The 16,021-nt window shown below is 41.1% G+C and overlaps 1 protein-coding gene across 1 annotated transcript; it reads left to right on the top strand.

Moving 5' to 3' along the window:
- Nucleotides 1–12,982: 12,982 nt before the first annotated feature.
- Ripk3 (receptor interacting serine/threonine kinase 3) lies at nucleotides 12,983–15,306 on the top strand. The gene is given in 5 exon segments (XM_012949500.2): nucleotides 12,983–13,219; nucleotides 13,222–13,257; nucleotides 13,719–13,864; nucleotides 13,977–14,007; nucleotides 15,121–15,306. Coding segments are annotated over 5 exon segments (636 nt in total).
- Nucleotides 15,307–16,021: the final 715 nt, after the last annotated feature.

The following is a 16,021-nucleotide window of genomic DNA, read 5'->3' as shown; positions in this document are numbered from 1 at the left end:
GATAAGAAAACAAAGAGAAGAGAAAAGAGAAGAGAAGAGAAGAGAAGAGAAGAGAAGAGAAGAGAAGAGAAGAGAAGAGAAGAGAAGAGAAGAGAAGAGAAGAGAAGAGCAAGCATGTGCTAGGGTCTTTTGCCACTGTAAACAAACTCCAGAGGCATGTGCCACTTTGTGCATCTGGCTTTACATGGGTACTGGAGAACTGAACCTAGTCTATTTGGTTTTGCAAGAAAGCACCTTTAATTACTGAACCTTCTCTTTAGCCCCCACTTTTTTTCCAGGTAGGGTCTTACCCTAGCCCAGGCTGACCTAATTCACTATGTAGCTCAAGCTGGCCTCGAACTCATAGTGACCCTCCTACCTCTTTTTCCCCAATGTTGGGATTAAAGATTTGTTCCACGAAAAAAAAAAAAAGGGCTATGGAGCTAAATAGAGACTTCTCAATGGAAGAAATACAGATGGCATATAAGCATCTGAAAAAATGTTTTACGTTACTAGTCATCAGGGAAATGCAGATTAAAACTACATTGAGATTCCATCTCACTCCTGTCAGATTGACTACCATCATGAAAACAAATGATCATAAATGTTGGTGGGGATGTGGAAAAAGAGGAACCCTTCTACACTGTTGGTGGGAATGCAGTCTGATCCAGCCATTGTAAAAATCAGTGTGGAGATTCCTAAAACAACTAAAGATTGATCTACCATATGACCCAGCTATAACACTCCTAGGCATATATCCAAAGGACTCATCTCATTTCCTTAGAAGCACAGGCTCAACCATGTTTATTGCTGCTCAGTTTATAATAGCTGGGAAATGGAACCAGCCTAGATGTCCCTCAACTGATGAGTGGATAATGAAGATATGGCACATTTGTACAATGGAGTTCTACTCGGCGGTAAAGAAAAATGAAGTTATGAAATTTGCAGAAAAATGGATGGACTTGGAAAGGATTATACTAAGTGAGTTAACCCAGGCCCAGAAAGCCAAGCACTGCATGTTCTCTCTCATATGTGGATCCTAGCTTCAGATGATTGGGCTTCTGTATGAGAAGGAAAATACTCAGTAGCAGCGGCCAGTAAGCTAAAAGAAATACAAAGGGAAGAGAAAGGAAGGGAGGAGGGTACTTAATAGGTTGGTATTGTATATATGTAAGTAGAAGAATAGATTAACAGGGGTGCAAAGGCCCAAAGTCAGGTCAGGGGAGGAGACAGAGTAAAGGAAAGGTGGAGGGAGGACTAATCAAAATCTAAGAGGATATAAATAAATCATATGGAATCCTCCGATGTTGGACAATGGAATACTCAGGAGCCATAGATCACTGCCAGTAAATTTCCATAGCCAGTGTTGGGATACCTTCCAGTGAGTTGTTGGCCAGGGAGGTCCCTGATGCCCCCAAAACATTATAGGCCCTTGCCCAGGTCCTTGGTTTCCCACCAGGAATCAATGGTAAAACCCTATTGCTAAAGATTCCACATACTTGGGCTGCAAGGCTACTGAGAAATCCTGCTGGAACTGAGCTAACCTCCTCCATGTAGACCAGCTGACAGAAAGCTGGAAGAAGCCATTTTACATGCAGTTCAATGAGAGAAAGAGATACCAGCAGTGAAGATACTCAACAGTGGACACTGCAAGACTTATAATTGGTCAGCCAAGCCAAATGAGCTAACAGGTGCAATAGTGGCACATATGTCATGGTGGAAACCCCAATTCCCCCCAATTGGACTGGAGGCCCACTCCTAGGGAGGGAATACATCCCTGATACTGAAAACTTAAAACAGGGGTAGTCATGAGCCCTAGGGGTGTAACATCTGCTGATGTCTGGATAAGTGTATATACTATACTTATCAAACTGCCCAGTAAGCACTTCTCTTAATATTTATACCCTTATATTAATGCTACTCTCACTTTGGGTAGAGAATCTTCTCTTTTCAGATGTCAGTGACCTTGGTACGACTCAGAAGGTATCATGGTGCTGGAAAGAAGTGACTAGAGTACTGAGAAACATCTCAATCACACCTTCCAAGGCTCAGGGTCTAATGCGGAAGAGGTGGTGGAAAGAATGTAAGAGCCAAAGGAAGGGTAGGACTCGTTACAACGTGCTCCCTCCAGACACAAAATGGTCTGGATATCCATGACCTCATAGTGACTGATACTACCTACACAAGACCATCATCAGAGGAGGGAAAGATAACGACATCAAAATAAAAGAGAGACTTATTGAGATGGGTAGGGAATATGATGGAGAATGGAATTTCAAAGGGGAAAAGTGGGGAGGGAGGACATTACCATGAGATATTTTTTATAATCATGGAAAATGTTTTTAAAAATTGAGAAAAAATATTTAAAGAAAAGGTTCCTTGGAATAGATGATAAGACCCTATTGCTGAAGACTCCACATGCCTAGGCTATAAGGTCATGGAAAAATCAAACTGGGGCTGAGCAGAAAACCTCCTCCTTATAGACCAGCTGACAGAAAGCTGGAAAAAGCTACACACGCAGCTCTATGGGAGACAGAAGTCATCAGTGGTGAAAACAGTGGACACTGCAAGCCTCAAGTTTGGCCATGTAGGCCAAATGACCAAATGGGTGTAATAGTGGCATATCTGTTATGAGGGAAACTAACTGCTCTCTAATTGGACTGGAGGCCCACTCTATGGAAGGGAATACATGCCTGGTACTAAAAGCCTATGGAGGTGGAGGTCATGTTCTTGATAAAAATAGTTTGTTTCACTAGATACACAATTCCATGTTTACCAAGTGTTTTCCAGGCTTTGAGTGCTTTGAATTATTCAGTGTCTTCTGGTTCCCACTGTGGCTGTTGAGAAGTGAACTGTCAGCTCTGCGGCAACTCCTTTGTAGGTGTCTAGCCTTTCAGACTGTTTGCTGGCCTTCATTCTGCTGTAATTCCACTGAGTGTACCTAGATAGTTTTTTCTTCTTTAAATTTTTTTTCCCAGAAGAGCCCTTCTATGCTGTTGGTGGGAATGTAATCTGATACAACCATTGTGGAAAGCCATGTAGAGGAACCTGGGACAGCTAAACATAGACTTACCCTATGACCCAGCTATACCACTCCCTGGCATATATCCCAAGGACTCTTCTCACTACCTTAGAGATACTTACACAAACATGTTTATAGCTGCTCTATTCACAGTAGCTAGCAAATGGAACCAGCCTAGATGTCCCTCAGCTGATGGACAATGAAGATGTAGTGCATTTATACAATGTAATTCCATTCAATAGTAAGAAAAATTAAATAATGAAATTTGCAGGGAAATGGATGGATCTGGAAAGGATTACACTGAGGTAACCCAGGCCCAGAAAGACAAACGTCACATGTTTTCTTTCATATGTGGACCCTAGTTACAAATGTTCACACTTGTGTGTGAGTTGGAATAAAAATTGGCAGCAGAGGCCAGTAAGCTATAAAAGGGCTATAAGGGAGGAAGGAGAGGGGTGGACTTAAGAGGATGGTACTGTACACATGCAAGTAGGTGGACAGATTACTGCAGGTGGAATGGCCTAAACATGGTCAGGGTTTTATTTTTGTTGTTTTGTTTTTTACAATTTCATCCATGGATGTAATGTACCTTAATCATATTCACCCCTCCTTATCCTCTATTATCTCCCTCCCACTCCTGTTAAACCTCTTCTTTTTCCAAATCAGTTTCTCTTCCTACCATGATGTCTTCATCTTTTTCTCCTTCTTCTTTGTGACCCATTGAGTTTACTTAAGCTTGCTTGAATAAGCATGGGTGGGGGGCTATTTATCATAGCATGGCAACTTACTAGTGGCTATATCAATGAAGAAAATTACTCCCCCTGCAACTGGCAATAACTTCTCTGGGAGGTGTAGGATCTTGTGATCCCCTCCCTCATCCATGATGCAATGTGAATGGGCTCAGCAGGAAACCACAGCTGCTGTGAGTTCATGAAGATAACCTGTTGTGTCCAAAAGACATGTATCATAGCACTCCTCCCCATCCTCAGGATCTTATTTTACTTGCCCCCTCTTCTGCAATGTTCCCTGAGCCTTTAAGAGATGATATAGGTATCTTTTGCAGTCAGGCTCACATTGCTGGTAGAAATCACCCAACCAAGAGCAGCATGTTGGAAAGAGAGGCTTATTTTGGCTTACAGGCTTGAGGGGAACCTAGCATTCAGAACACCTAACTTTATGGGGGACACCTGAATCTAACCACCACAATGTCCCATGTACAGCAAAAGTAGAAAAAAAATCTAACCATAGGCATGTGAGAACAGTCTTCATATGGAACTACTGTTTTGGGGTGTTTTTTTTTCTCATTTTAATATCCAGAGCTATACACAAATGGGTTCCTTCTGCAGACAAATAGCCCTTTTCCTTTGAACTAAGAATGTGGGCATCTTTCGGGACCCACCTTTGTGGGGATGCTATTGGTTGAGTATGTTGTGTCCCCCACCCAACATCATATTGAGGAAACCTAGCGTTCAGACATGCTAGAGTCTTTATAATGTGGTTAGGCCATAAAGAGGGATCAATGTAGCTGTCAAGGGATTGTTACCATGACATGGAACACCACAGGGCAAGACAGCCTCTCGTATTTTGCCTCTCTGTATGTACCTGCATGTTCCTCTACTTGCTTTTTAAAAACATTTTTTAAAATATATTTGAAAGGATGGGCTGGAGAGATGGCTTAGTGTTTAAGTGCTTGCCTGTGAAGCCTAAGGATCCTGGTTCGAGGCTTGATTCCCCAGGACCCATGTTGGCCAGATGTACAAGGGGGCGCAAGTGTCTGGAGTTCATTTGCAATGGCTGGAGGCCCTGGTGTGCCCATTCTCTCTCTCTCTCTCTCTCTCTCTCTCTCTCTCTCTCTCTCTCTCTCTCTCAAATAAATAAAAATAAACAATAAAAAAATTAAAATATATTTTCAAGTAGAGAGACAGAATAGGCACACCAGGGCTTCCAGCCACTGAAAACAAATTCCAGATGCATGTGCCACTTTGTGTACCCAACTTTACCCGAGTACAGGGGAATCGGGCTGGGTCCTTAGGCTTTGCAGACAACCAACTTAACTACTAAGTTATCTCTCTAGCCTCTGTTCTTCTAATTTCTGACATGAGTTGCTATGGCACGAACCCCTTATCAGATGCCCAGTGTTGGACTTCTCAGCCTCCAGAGCCCCAAGCCCAAATTACACTCTTTTCTTTGTCAAAGATAAGGAAGTAAGGGATTCCATATTTAGCTATTCAATCTTCTTATCCCAGGATTTAGTCTCTAGCTCTTCCTCAACCCTTACACCCTCTACTAAATTTCTGGGTTTCCAGTTTTGTTTGCCTCTTGGGTTGTATTTTTAAAATTTTGTTGTTTTGGTACCTTTGGGGATTACCACTATTTTCTTGAGAGCTCACTAATGAACTTAAAAATTGCTTGTCACTATTGGAACTAAGGTCACAAATAACACCAAACATAGTTGCAGTGGGTGATTTCAACACCCCACTCTCATCAATTGACAGGTCATCCTGGCAAAAAATAAACAGAGATGAAACTGGATTAAATGAGGTCATAGAAAAAAATGGACCTAACAGATATATATAGGATATTTCATCCAAATGCTGCAGAATACACATTCTTCTCAGCAGCACATGGAACAGACCATATATTAGAACTCAGAACAAATCTTAACAAATACAGGAAAAGTAAAATAATCCCTTGCACTCTATCTGATCACAGTGGGATTAAACTATAAATCAACAGCAAGAAAAGCTATAGAGCATACAGAAAATCATGGAAACTAAAGAATACACTACTAAATCATGACTGGGTCAATGAACTCAAGAAGAAAATCAAAAAATTCATAGAATCAAATGACAACCCAATGTATCAAAACCTTTGGAACATAATGAAGGCAGTCTGTATTAGTCAGGGTTCTCTGGAGGAACAGAACCAATAGAATGAATTGTACTAAAAGGGAATTTATTGGATTAGTTTATGGCAGTCCAACAATATCAGGTTGCAGGCCTGAGAGTGAAGAAACCCAAGAGCTGCTCGGTCCATGAGGCTGGATTCCTCAACTGTTCCAATCCAGCACTGAAGGCCTGGAAGCATCCTGGAGAGCTGCTGTTCTTCAGTCCACATTGAAAAGCAGCAAACAGCACTTGCAGCTAGTTGGGAGGAGGAAATACTTTCCTTCACAGTGCTTCCTTAGATAAAGCCTTCCCCGAGAAGGGCCCACCCACCCATGGAGGAAGGATTCCTCCTTTATTTTTTTAAAGATTTTTAAATTTTTATTTATTTATTTATTTATTAGAGACAGAGAGGGAGAGAGAGTGAGAATGGATATGCCAGGGCTTCTAGCCACAACAAACAAACTCCAGATGCATGTGCCACCATGTTCAACATACACAAATATATAAATGTAATACATTATATAAACAAGTGGAAGGACAAAACTCACATGATCATCTCATTAGACGCAGAGAAAGCATTTGACAAATTCCAACATCCCTTTATTATAAAAGTCCTACAGAGACTGGGAATAGAAGGAACATATCTCAATATAATAAAAGCTATTTATGACAAGCCTACAGCCAACATATTACTAAATGGGAAAAAACTGGAAGCTTTTCCACTAAAATCAGGAACAAGACAAGGTGTCCACTGACCCCACTGTTATTTAATATAGTACTGGAAGTCTTAGCCATAGCAATAAGGCAAAAGACACACATAAAAGGGATACAAATTGGAAAGGAAGGGATCAAATTATCATTATTTTCAGATTACATGATTCTATACATAAAGGACCCTAAAGACTCTACTAGCAAACTGTTAGAGCTGATCAAAACCTACAGCCATGTAGCAGGATACAAAACAAAAACACAGAAATCAGTAACCTTCATATATGCTAACAACAAACACACAGAGGATGAAATCAGAGAATCACTCCCATTCACAATTGCATCAAAAAAAAATAATAAATAAAGTACCTTGGAATAAGCCTAACAAAGGAAGTAAAGAATCTCTACAACGAGACCTTTAAAACACTCAAGTGAGAAATTGCAGAAGACACTAGAAAGTGGAGAAACATCCCTTGTTCCTGGATTGGAAGAATCAATATTGTGAAAATGGCAATCTTACCAAAAGCAATCTACACATGTAATGCAATCGCCATCAAATTTCCAAAAGCATTCTTCATGGAAATAGAAAAAACAATCCAAAAATTCATTTGGAATCACAATAAACCTCAAATATCTAAAATAATACTGAGCAACAAAAATAAGGCTAGTGGTATCACCATACATGATTTTAACCTATACTACAGAGCCATAGTAACAAAAACAGCGTGGTGCTGGCACAAAAACAGACATGTAGATCAGTGGAACAGAATAGAGGACCCAGATGTAAGCCCAAGTAGCTATAGCCACCTGATATTCGATAAAAATGCCAAAAATACTCATTGGAGAAGAGACAGCCTCTTCAGCAAATGGTGTTTTGAAAACTGGATAAATATCTGAGAAGGATGAAAATAGATTCTTCTCTCTCTCCATGCACAAGAATTAAGTCCAAATGGATTAAAGACCTTAACATCTGACCTGAAACTTTGAAACTGCTAGAGGAAAAAGTAGAGGAAACCCTTCAACGTATTGGTCTTGGCAAAGATTTTCTGAATACAACCCCAGTTGCTCAGGCAATAAAACCATAGATTAATCACTGGGACTTCATGAAATTACAAAGATTTTGCACTGCAAAGGACACAGTGAAAAAAGCAAATAGGCAACCTACAGAATGGGAAAAAATCTTCGTCAGCTATACAACTGATAGAGGATTAATATTTAGGATATACAAAGAACTCAAAAAGTTAAATAATAAGGAATCAAAGAAGCCAATCAAAAAATGGGCTATGGAGCTGAATTGAGCATTCTCAAAGGAAGAAATACGAATGGCATATAAGCATCTAAAAAAAAGTTCTACGTCACTAGTCATCAGGGAAATGCAGATTAAAACTACATTAAGATTCCATCTCACTCCTGTCAGATTGACTACCATCATGAAAACAAATGATCATAAATGTTGGCGGGGATGTGGAAAAACAGGAACCCTTCTACAATGTTGGTGGGAATGCAATCTGGTCTAGCCATTGTGGAAATCAGTGTGGAGGTTCCTAAAACAGCTAGAGATTGATCTACCATATGACCCAGCTATAGCACTCCTAGGCATATATCCAAAGGACTCATCTCATTTCCTTAGAAGCACATGCTCAACCATGTTTATTGCTGCTCAGTTTATAATAGCTGGGAAATGGAACCAGCCTAGATGTCCCTCAACTGATGAGTGGATAATGAAGATGTGGCACATTTATACAACGGAGTTCTACTTGGCGGTAAAGAAAAATGAAGTTATGAAATTTGCAGAAAAATGGATGGACCTGGAAAGGATTATACTAAGTGAGGTAACCCAGGCCCAGAAAGCCAAGCGCCACATGTTCTCTTTCATATGTGGATCCTAGCTACAGATGATTGGCCTTCTGTGTGAGAATGAAAATACTTAGTAGCAAAGGCCAGTAAGTTAAAAAAGGAGACATAAAGGGAAGAGAAAGGAAGGGAGGAGGGTACTTAATAGGTTGATATTGTATATATGTAAGTACAATGATTGAGATGGGGAGGTAATATGATGGAGAATGGAATTTTAAAGGGGAAAGTGGGGGGGGATTACCGTGGGATTTTTTTTATAATCATGGAAAATGCTAATAAAAAATTTAAAAACATTAATAAAAATCAGAAAAAAATACATAAAAATTTAAAGACAACCTGAAAAAAAAAATAGGGCTGGAGAGATGGCTTAGCAGTTTAAGGCATTTGCCTACCAAGCCAAAGGATCCCAGGACCCACATAAGTCAGATGTACAAGGGGGCACATGCATCTGGTGTTTGTTTGCAGTGGCTAGAGGAACCTGGCGTGCCCATTCTCTCTCTCTCTCTCTCTCTCTCTCTGTCTCTCTCTTTCTCTCCCTCTTTTTCTATCCCAAATAAATAAAATATTTTTTTAAAAAAAAAAAGCCATGTGTTGTGGTACATCTCTTCTCTCTTTATTTTTAATTTTTTTTTATTTATTTGAGAATGACAGACACAGAGAGAAAGACAGATAGAGGGAGAGAGAGAAAGAATGGGCGCACCAGGGCTTCCAGCCTCTGCAAATGAATTCCAGACGCGTGCACCCCCCTGTGCATCTGGCTAACGTGGGACCTGGGGAACCAAGCCTCGAACCGGGATCCTTAGGCTTCACAGGCAAGCGCTTAACTGCTAAGCCATCTCTCCAGCCCTGTGGTACATGGCTTTAATCCCAGTTCTCAGGAGGCAGAGGTAGGAGGATCATTGAGAGTTCAAAGCCACCCTGAGACTGCATAGTGAATTCCAGATCAGCCTGGACTACAGTGAAACCCTACCAAAAAAAAAAAAAAAAAAAAAGGGCCAGGCATGGTGGCGCACACCTTTAATCCCAGCACTTGGGAGGCAGAGGTAGGAGGATTGCCGTGAGTTTGAGGCCACCCTGAGACCCTACCTCAAAAAACAAAAAAAAAAAGTATCTTGGGCTGGTGAGATGGCTTAGTAGTTAAGGCACTTGCCTGCAAGGCCAAATGACCCTGGGTTCAATTCCCCAGGACCCACGCATAGGCCAGATGTACAAGGTGGCACATGCAACTGGAGTTTGTTGCAGTGGCTAGAAGCCCTGGCATGCCCTTTCTCCCTCTCTCATAAATAGATGGATGGATGGATGGATGGATGGATGGATGGATGGATGGATGGATAGATAGATGATAAATAGATAGATAAATAAATCGAATATTTTTAAAAAAACAGTATCTGCTATCATATTGAGAGGAAAAGATCATCACATCAAAATAAAAGAGAGACTGATTGAGAGAAGGAGGGGATATGATGGAGAATGGAGTTTCAAAGGGGAAAGTGGGGGGATGGGAGGGCATTACCATGGGATATTGTCTCCAATCATGGAAGTTGTTAATAATTAAAAAACAAAAAACAGTATCTGGCACTGCTGCTATGCTGCTGGCTTCTTTTTGGGAGAATTAAGTTTGATAGATGCTGACCCATACCTGAAGTATTTGCCATCACTTATTGCCGGAGCTGCCTTTCACCTAGCACTCTACACAGTCACAGGACAAAGCTGGCCTGAATCACTAGTACAAAAGACTGGATATACCCTGGAAAGTCTTAAGCCTTGCCTCAAGGACCTTCACCAGACCTACCTCAAAGCACCACAGCATGCCCAACAGTCAATAAGAGAAAAGTACAAGAACTCAAAGTAAGAACCAAGTAATGGATGCTGACTCAGTTTTCATTAAAGGATGTCATCTGCCAGCCTACTTAAGTCATGTGTCACAAAACAATGCTTAACAATGCTTTTTTGCCTTTGTATCTGGGTGAAGAGGGGTAGAGGAGCTGATAAACATGTCTTGAGGATCAATGTATCTTAAAATCATCAATCTAATTATAAGAATAGTATTTGAGTTCCTTATACATTTATTATTCTATAACTTATAGAATGCTTACTAAAAATATGTTCTTTTTCTACTTATAGGTATCATGGTGTTTCTCTCCTCAACCTAAATGTGTAAGAGTGAAAGACTGCTAAAATGAAAATTATCCAAAGCGAATGTTGTATAGTTCTTATCTTGGGTTTTGATTTCACAATTATTTCTGAATGTCAATGTTACAGCCACACTCAAATTATGGTAATCTATTACTTTTAGTGGTTTTAAATTTGTATATCTTTTGTACCTGTATCTTAGATATTGGCTAATTTTAAGTGTCTTTGTTAAGGTATTAATGATACCAGCTGTCAGAATAATTAAGAATAAACTGACTGGAAATCTTTAAGTCAAAGTTAATTTGAGATAAAATTGTGACTTCATTGTATTATTCAGTGGGGAGTAGGAAACCTTCCTCTAACGTTAAAATAGTTCAGGGAAACAACTAGACCAACTTGTTGACTTGGTCATAAAGTAAGCAAAGACTGAAACATGCTAGTTTTTAGTGCAGTGGAGCAAGCTGCTGGGACGATTAGCCTTTTACACATGTGGCAGGAGCTTATGGAAGTAATTTTTATGGAAATCTTTCATTCCTCATCAACCTTTACAAATTTAACAGATTACAGAGCAAATGGAAAGCAACAAATCTAAAAAAAAAAAAAAACAGGCATCTTATTCAAAAACTCAACCATTATTATAACTGACTTTTGAATAAAAAATACCCAGAGTTGTTGATACTGAATAAATATACTTTAATAGTTATATACGAACATACAACTTTTGGCTTTAATTAACAGTCCTCCTCTTTGTCTTCTTTTTCACTAGACTTTTACTTGGTGCTTTTTCTGGTTTTGCATTGGTAGTCTGAGTTCTGTGGATAAAGTGAAGTTAGTAGCTCAGTACATGCTTGCTGAACTTTGGATCACTGAGGACAGGGTAAAGAAAGAATAGATAGCTAATGTGATAATAACAGGATTAAGATCAGAGCAAAACCAAAGGGCAGATTTCCAAACACCTAAGTATATGTATGTAAACACATGTATATGTTTAAAAGAAACCAGAAACCTGTTACCTTATTTTCTTTGGGTTCTTATCTGGTTCCAAAATGATCATTTCTTCTTCTTCACTGTCTGAGAGCACTATAGGGGCACCTTTGGGAAATGTCAAGAAAGTAGTGAGAGTCACTTCTTGAGATTTATACATGACCCCTAGAAACCCTCCCCCATGTGTATATAGATATTTTTCCCTCTTTAAAGTAGCTCCTTTCAATAAAAATTCTTTTGTTGCTGTAGACTTGTTTTTTGAGATAGGGTTTCATGTAGCCCAGCTGGCCTGAAACTTGCTTTGTAACCCACGATGACCTTGAACTTCTGATCTCCATGCCTCCTTACCCAAGTGCTGGGATTACAGGCATGTGTTAATGTGCCCAGTGTCTGTAAACAATACCTTAAAAGTTTCTTAATTATGTATATGTGTCATAAAAAAAAAACTGAGGTGTAAAAGTTTATAGAACTAATTAGTAAATGATTTAAAATAAATACACCACTCATTTGTGCTACTAAGGTACACAATACTAAAATCTTCCAAGAAGCAAGCTAACTGGACTGGAAAGACAGAGAAGACAATTGTAGGCAAATACTATTTCAACTTACACTATGCTTCATATAGCCTTGAAAATGCTGGTGTTTTTAATACTGCCCAGGGCAGTAGCCAAAAGGTGCTCTATCATTTTTCTGTTTCTTTTATTACTATCAGACTTGACTGAAAAAGTTAAGCCATTTGTACTTTCTTTGTAAACTGCTTTTCCCAAACATTAATTATATGTGTAAATAAAAGATGTGAATTAAAAAAAAACAGTATCTGCCCCTTTAAAGTTGATGTAAGATTAATAAGCTACTATATGTACCTGGAACATGACAAGCTTTGTTACTTATTATTATGGGGTCTGGTGTCGCACAAGTAAGACCATTGACTCATGGAATGTGAGGCAAAGTTTTATTGGGTAACAAGAGAGTAAAAGAGGAAAGCTAGTGCATAAGGTCTAAATCCCAGAGTTCAGGATCTCAAGATGCAGTCCTGATCTGTTCGGAGAGTCAGTTTTTATTGGAAATAATTTTATAATGTTTGTAGTAAAAACAGGTTCAGGAGTTAAACCACAAAATTGCATACTGTTAAACGGGAGGGGGGAAGGGCATTACAAGAAGTCACATCATAAGAAGGTTACATAGGTCACATAGGTGGAACTGAGGCAAGAAACATTCTATGCTATGTAATCACAAAGATATTTAGAAACAAAGAGATACAGAGAGGTCATGGTACATTGCATAGAGAGATCATCCCATTCCTTTCACATTCCATTTTCCACTTATGATCTTAGGAGAGCTTAGCCCTAGAGCTTACCCCTCCTAAGGCCATCTTCTCCAGTGCAGGGAGTTCATAATCAAGGAGGTGAAGGCCATGGTAAGTCTTCGTGACCAGTACATGTGGCTCCTGCTAGGTGCGCTGAGAACCTGGAGTGGGACTCCAGGGCCTGCTCTGGTGACAGGCTTTATGGAGAACAGATCTCTGGCAGGGCTGCTGCAGCCTGAGTTTCCTAGGCCCTGGCCACTCCTCTGAAGACTGTTGCGAGAAGTGGTGCTGAGGATATGTTACCTGAACAGCCTTATCCCAGTTCTTCAGCGAGACCTCAAGCCCTCTCCAATGTTCTGTTGGACCCACAGTTACAAGCCAAGGTTAGCTCATCCACACTCCAGCTCTTGGAACAAGATTCCACCCTAGTGCTGCTCCAGCTTCACCCACTAAACAGAACTTGAGATAGCATTTTTAAATACTTAAGGCTGTCCCTCTGAACACAAGACCACCCAGGTATTAAGACCAACCCAGAGCTTTACCTCCAGCCACCCCAAGTGATGGAAGCCCTTACGAGCAACCTGGATCTGTTCTGCAGGCCTATCCCAATAGATCCTCCAAAGAGTGCTGGATGACCTATCCTTAGAAACTCAGACAGATCTAGACACAGACTCACCCCCTAAGCAACCTACATCTCCCCACAGGCCTCACTGGTTCTGTTTCCTCTGCCCCTCCATACTCACTTCACAAAGCTAGACCTATACGTTCTAGGGGAGAGGAAGGGAGAATTCTGGAGGCAGTCTAGACCCCTTCATCCAATACCTATTCTTCATTTCCCATGCAGCTGGCATATTTTGGTCTGTCTATATTCCAGGGAGGATCACAGTCAGGGGCAGGGTCCAGAGAGCCAGGGGGTACCCTAGCCTACTTGGTCCCAGAATTGCTTGCTAATGAAAACAGGAAGGCTTCCATGGCCAGTGATGTCTATAGGTAAGGTTCCACCCAAAACACACCCCAGATTTCTATACCTCTCTGTACACTTCTATGGGAGAAGAATCTTGCCAGTAGTTGGCCGAGCCTCTCTGCCTTGTGTTTCCTGCAGCTTCAGGATCCTCATGTGGGCAGTCCTAGCTGTAGGAGAAACAGAGTGTAAGACTTTACACAGAGTTTGGGATCCTGAAAGCACCCAAACCCTGAAATTCTGAGCCCCCTTTCCTGACTACTTACATAGAATAGACTGCTGTTTTCCATCCTTCCCTGCCCTCCCCCTGGACAACACTCTCTGCTCCTGTCTGTGATAGAATAGGCATCTCTTCATACCTGGCACACCTTTTCTTATCAGCACCCCACCTCAGTGGTGCAGCAGACATCACAGTTTGTGGAGCAGTGAGTGAGAGGCAGAACCAGCCCTCACTAGCTTGGAAGGACTGAAGGAGGTAATGCAGCACTGTGAACTGTGAGCCCAAGGACAGCCATCCTTCCAGGGTGAGCTGGCCGCTTCTCTGGCAGCTAGGGTAGGCTCATGTCTTCAGCAGGAGACTTTTCCCAGGGAAAGGAGTTCTTCTTATCTACAACTCACTCTGTTGTCTTTCAGATTTCCAGCCAACAACCAATAAAGCCTAGATTTTGGTGTAGGACAAAATGTATGCTGCTGTCTCCATGGTGAGTGTCCAATACTACTTCTTTATTGCTTGTAGTTTGCATCTTCTAGCTACCTGGCTGGAGGCAATGTCATTGGGTGATCTTAAGGTGTGGTGGTGGGTTTCAGATTTCAATCTAAAGATATGCAAAGTGTGCCTAGCTGGAGTTCCTAAAGTGAGCTGTGTGGCTTTTGACCTTTAGGCTTGTACTTCCTTCTCTCTGCTTGGTCCTGTGAAGGCAGGCCAGCTTCTTCTGCCATTATGGAACTTCCCCTGGATCTATAAGCTTCAATAAATATCCCTTCCTCCATAACTGTGCCTGGTCTGGAAGTTCATCTCAGTGAACCTGAATCTGTCTGCCACAACCACCTACCACCCAGGAACTAACCAGGGTAGTACACATGGCTCCCTTGACCATCCAATGAATACCCACTGACTAAGTGTTCTTTATACCTTGACCCTCATCTCCACATCCTCACCCTACCCCTGAGTTCCCAAGCCACAGATTATGAGCCAAGAAACAATCCCCTCAGGTTTACCCAGGCTGTCCCAACTCATGCCCTAAAAGCTCCTGTGTCCCAGCAGGTAAAGAAATTTCTGTCTTAGCACAAGTGCAGTGATGAAAGGTTGTCTGCTCCAGAGTCAAGCCAAAGATGGGCAGAAGAAGATGGCCTTGCGGAAACAACAGACCAATGCTCTTGTACTGGATCCATGGTTTCCAAGATGCTGAATAACCTGAATCTGGAGGGATCCCCCAGCCCAACTCTGGAAAAATGCAACACACCTTTCTGAGAGGCATAGAGGACAAGAACAGGCTTAGCATGCCAAAACAACAGAAACATCTTCTGGTACAATAATATGAACTCCCCAAACTCCCTATACTTCACATTCAGAATCCAGATATCCTGTTAAAGCTTAATTGGGACTCCAGGCCATGGCCCCCAAAAGAATCAGGGGAGACATTTGTGAGATTAGGGTATGTTCCCTTCCCAAGGAAAACTTAGGGGTAAGGGATGTGTGTAGTTGGGGAACTAGGCTTCAGTATAGGAAGCCTGAGAACTCCATTGTTTGCAGAGGGCTGACAGACATGGCACCAATTGCTTCTTCTGGGTTCCAAAATTGAATCCATTAACAGGTACCCATTTCTCAGTCCCCTTCTCATTTTTCCCTCCATTTTCTTCCTCAATACTTATACATAGATCCAAGGTATTTTGAATGTGGGAATAAAGAATTAGAGATCATTTAACCCAACATTTTCATTTCATATGTGAAAAAAATAACATTCACTAGAAAAAGACCCCACTGAGGTCACATTAACAACTTCTTAGTCACTATTTAGGCTGTCTCAGACTTTGTTGGAAAAGCTTCTACCCATCCTGAAAAGGAATTAACATAAACAACTGGATATTTAGATCCATACTGACCTGGCTTTACTGTGAAATCAACTTTCCAATACCTACCTGGCTCTGTTCCCCACTGTCTCGCCCCATTGGTGGTACCTTACCAG

This window comes from Jaculus jaculus, chromosome 7, assembly GCF_020740685.1.
Source record: "Jaculus jaculus isolate mJacJac1 chromosome 7, mJacJac1.mat.Y.cur, whole genome shotgun sequence".
NCBI lineage: Eukaryota > Metazoa > Chordata > Mammalia > Rodentia > Dipodidae > Jaculus > Jaculus jaculus.
The sequence above is the reverse complement of the archived record's forward strand: the minus strand, read 5'-3'. Positions and strand labels throughout refer to the sequence as shown.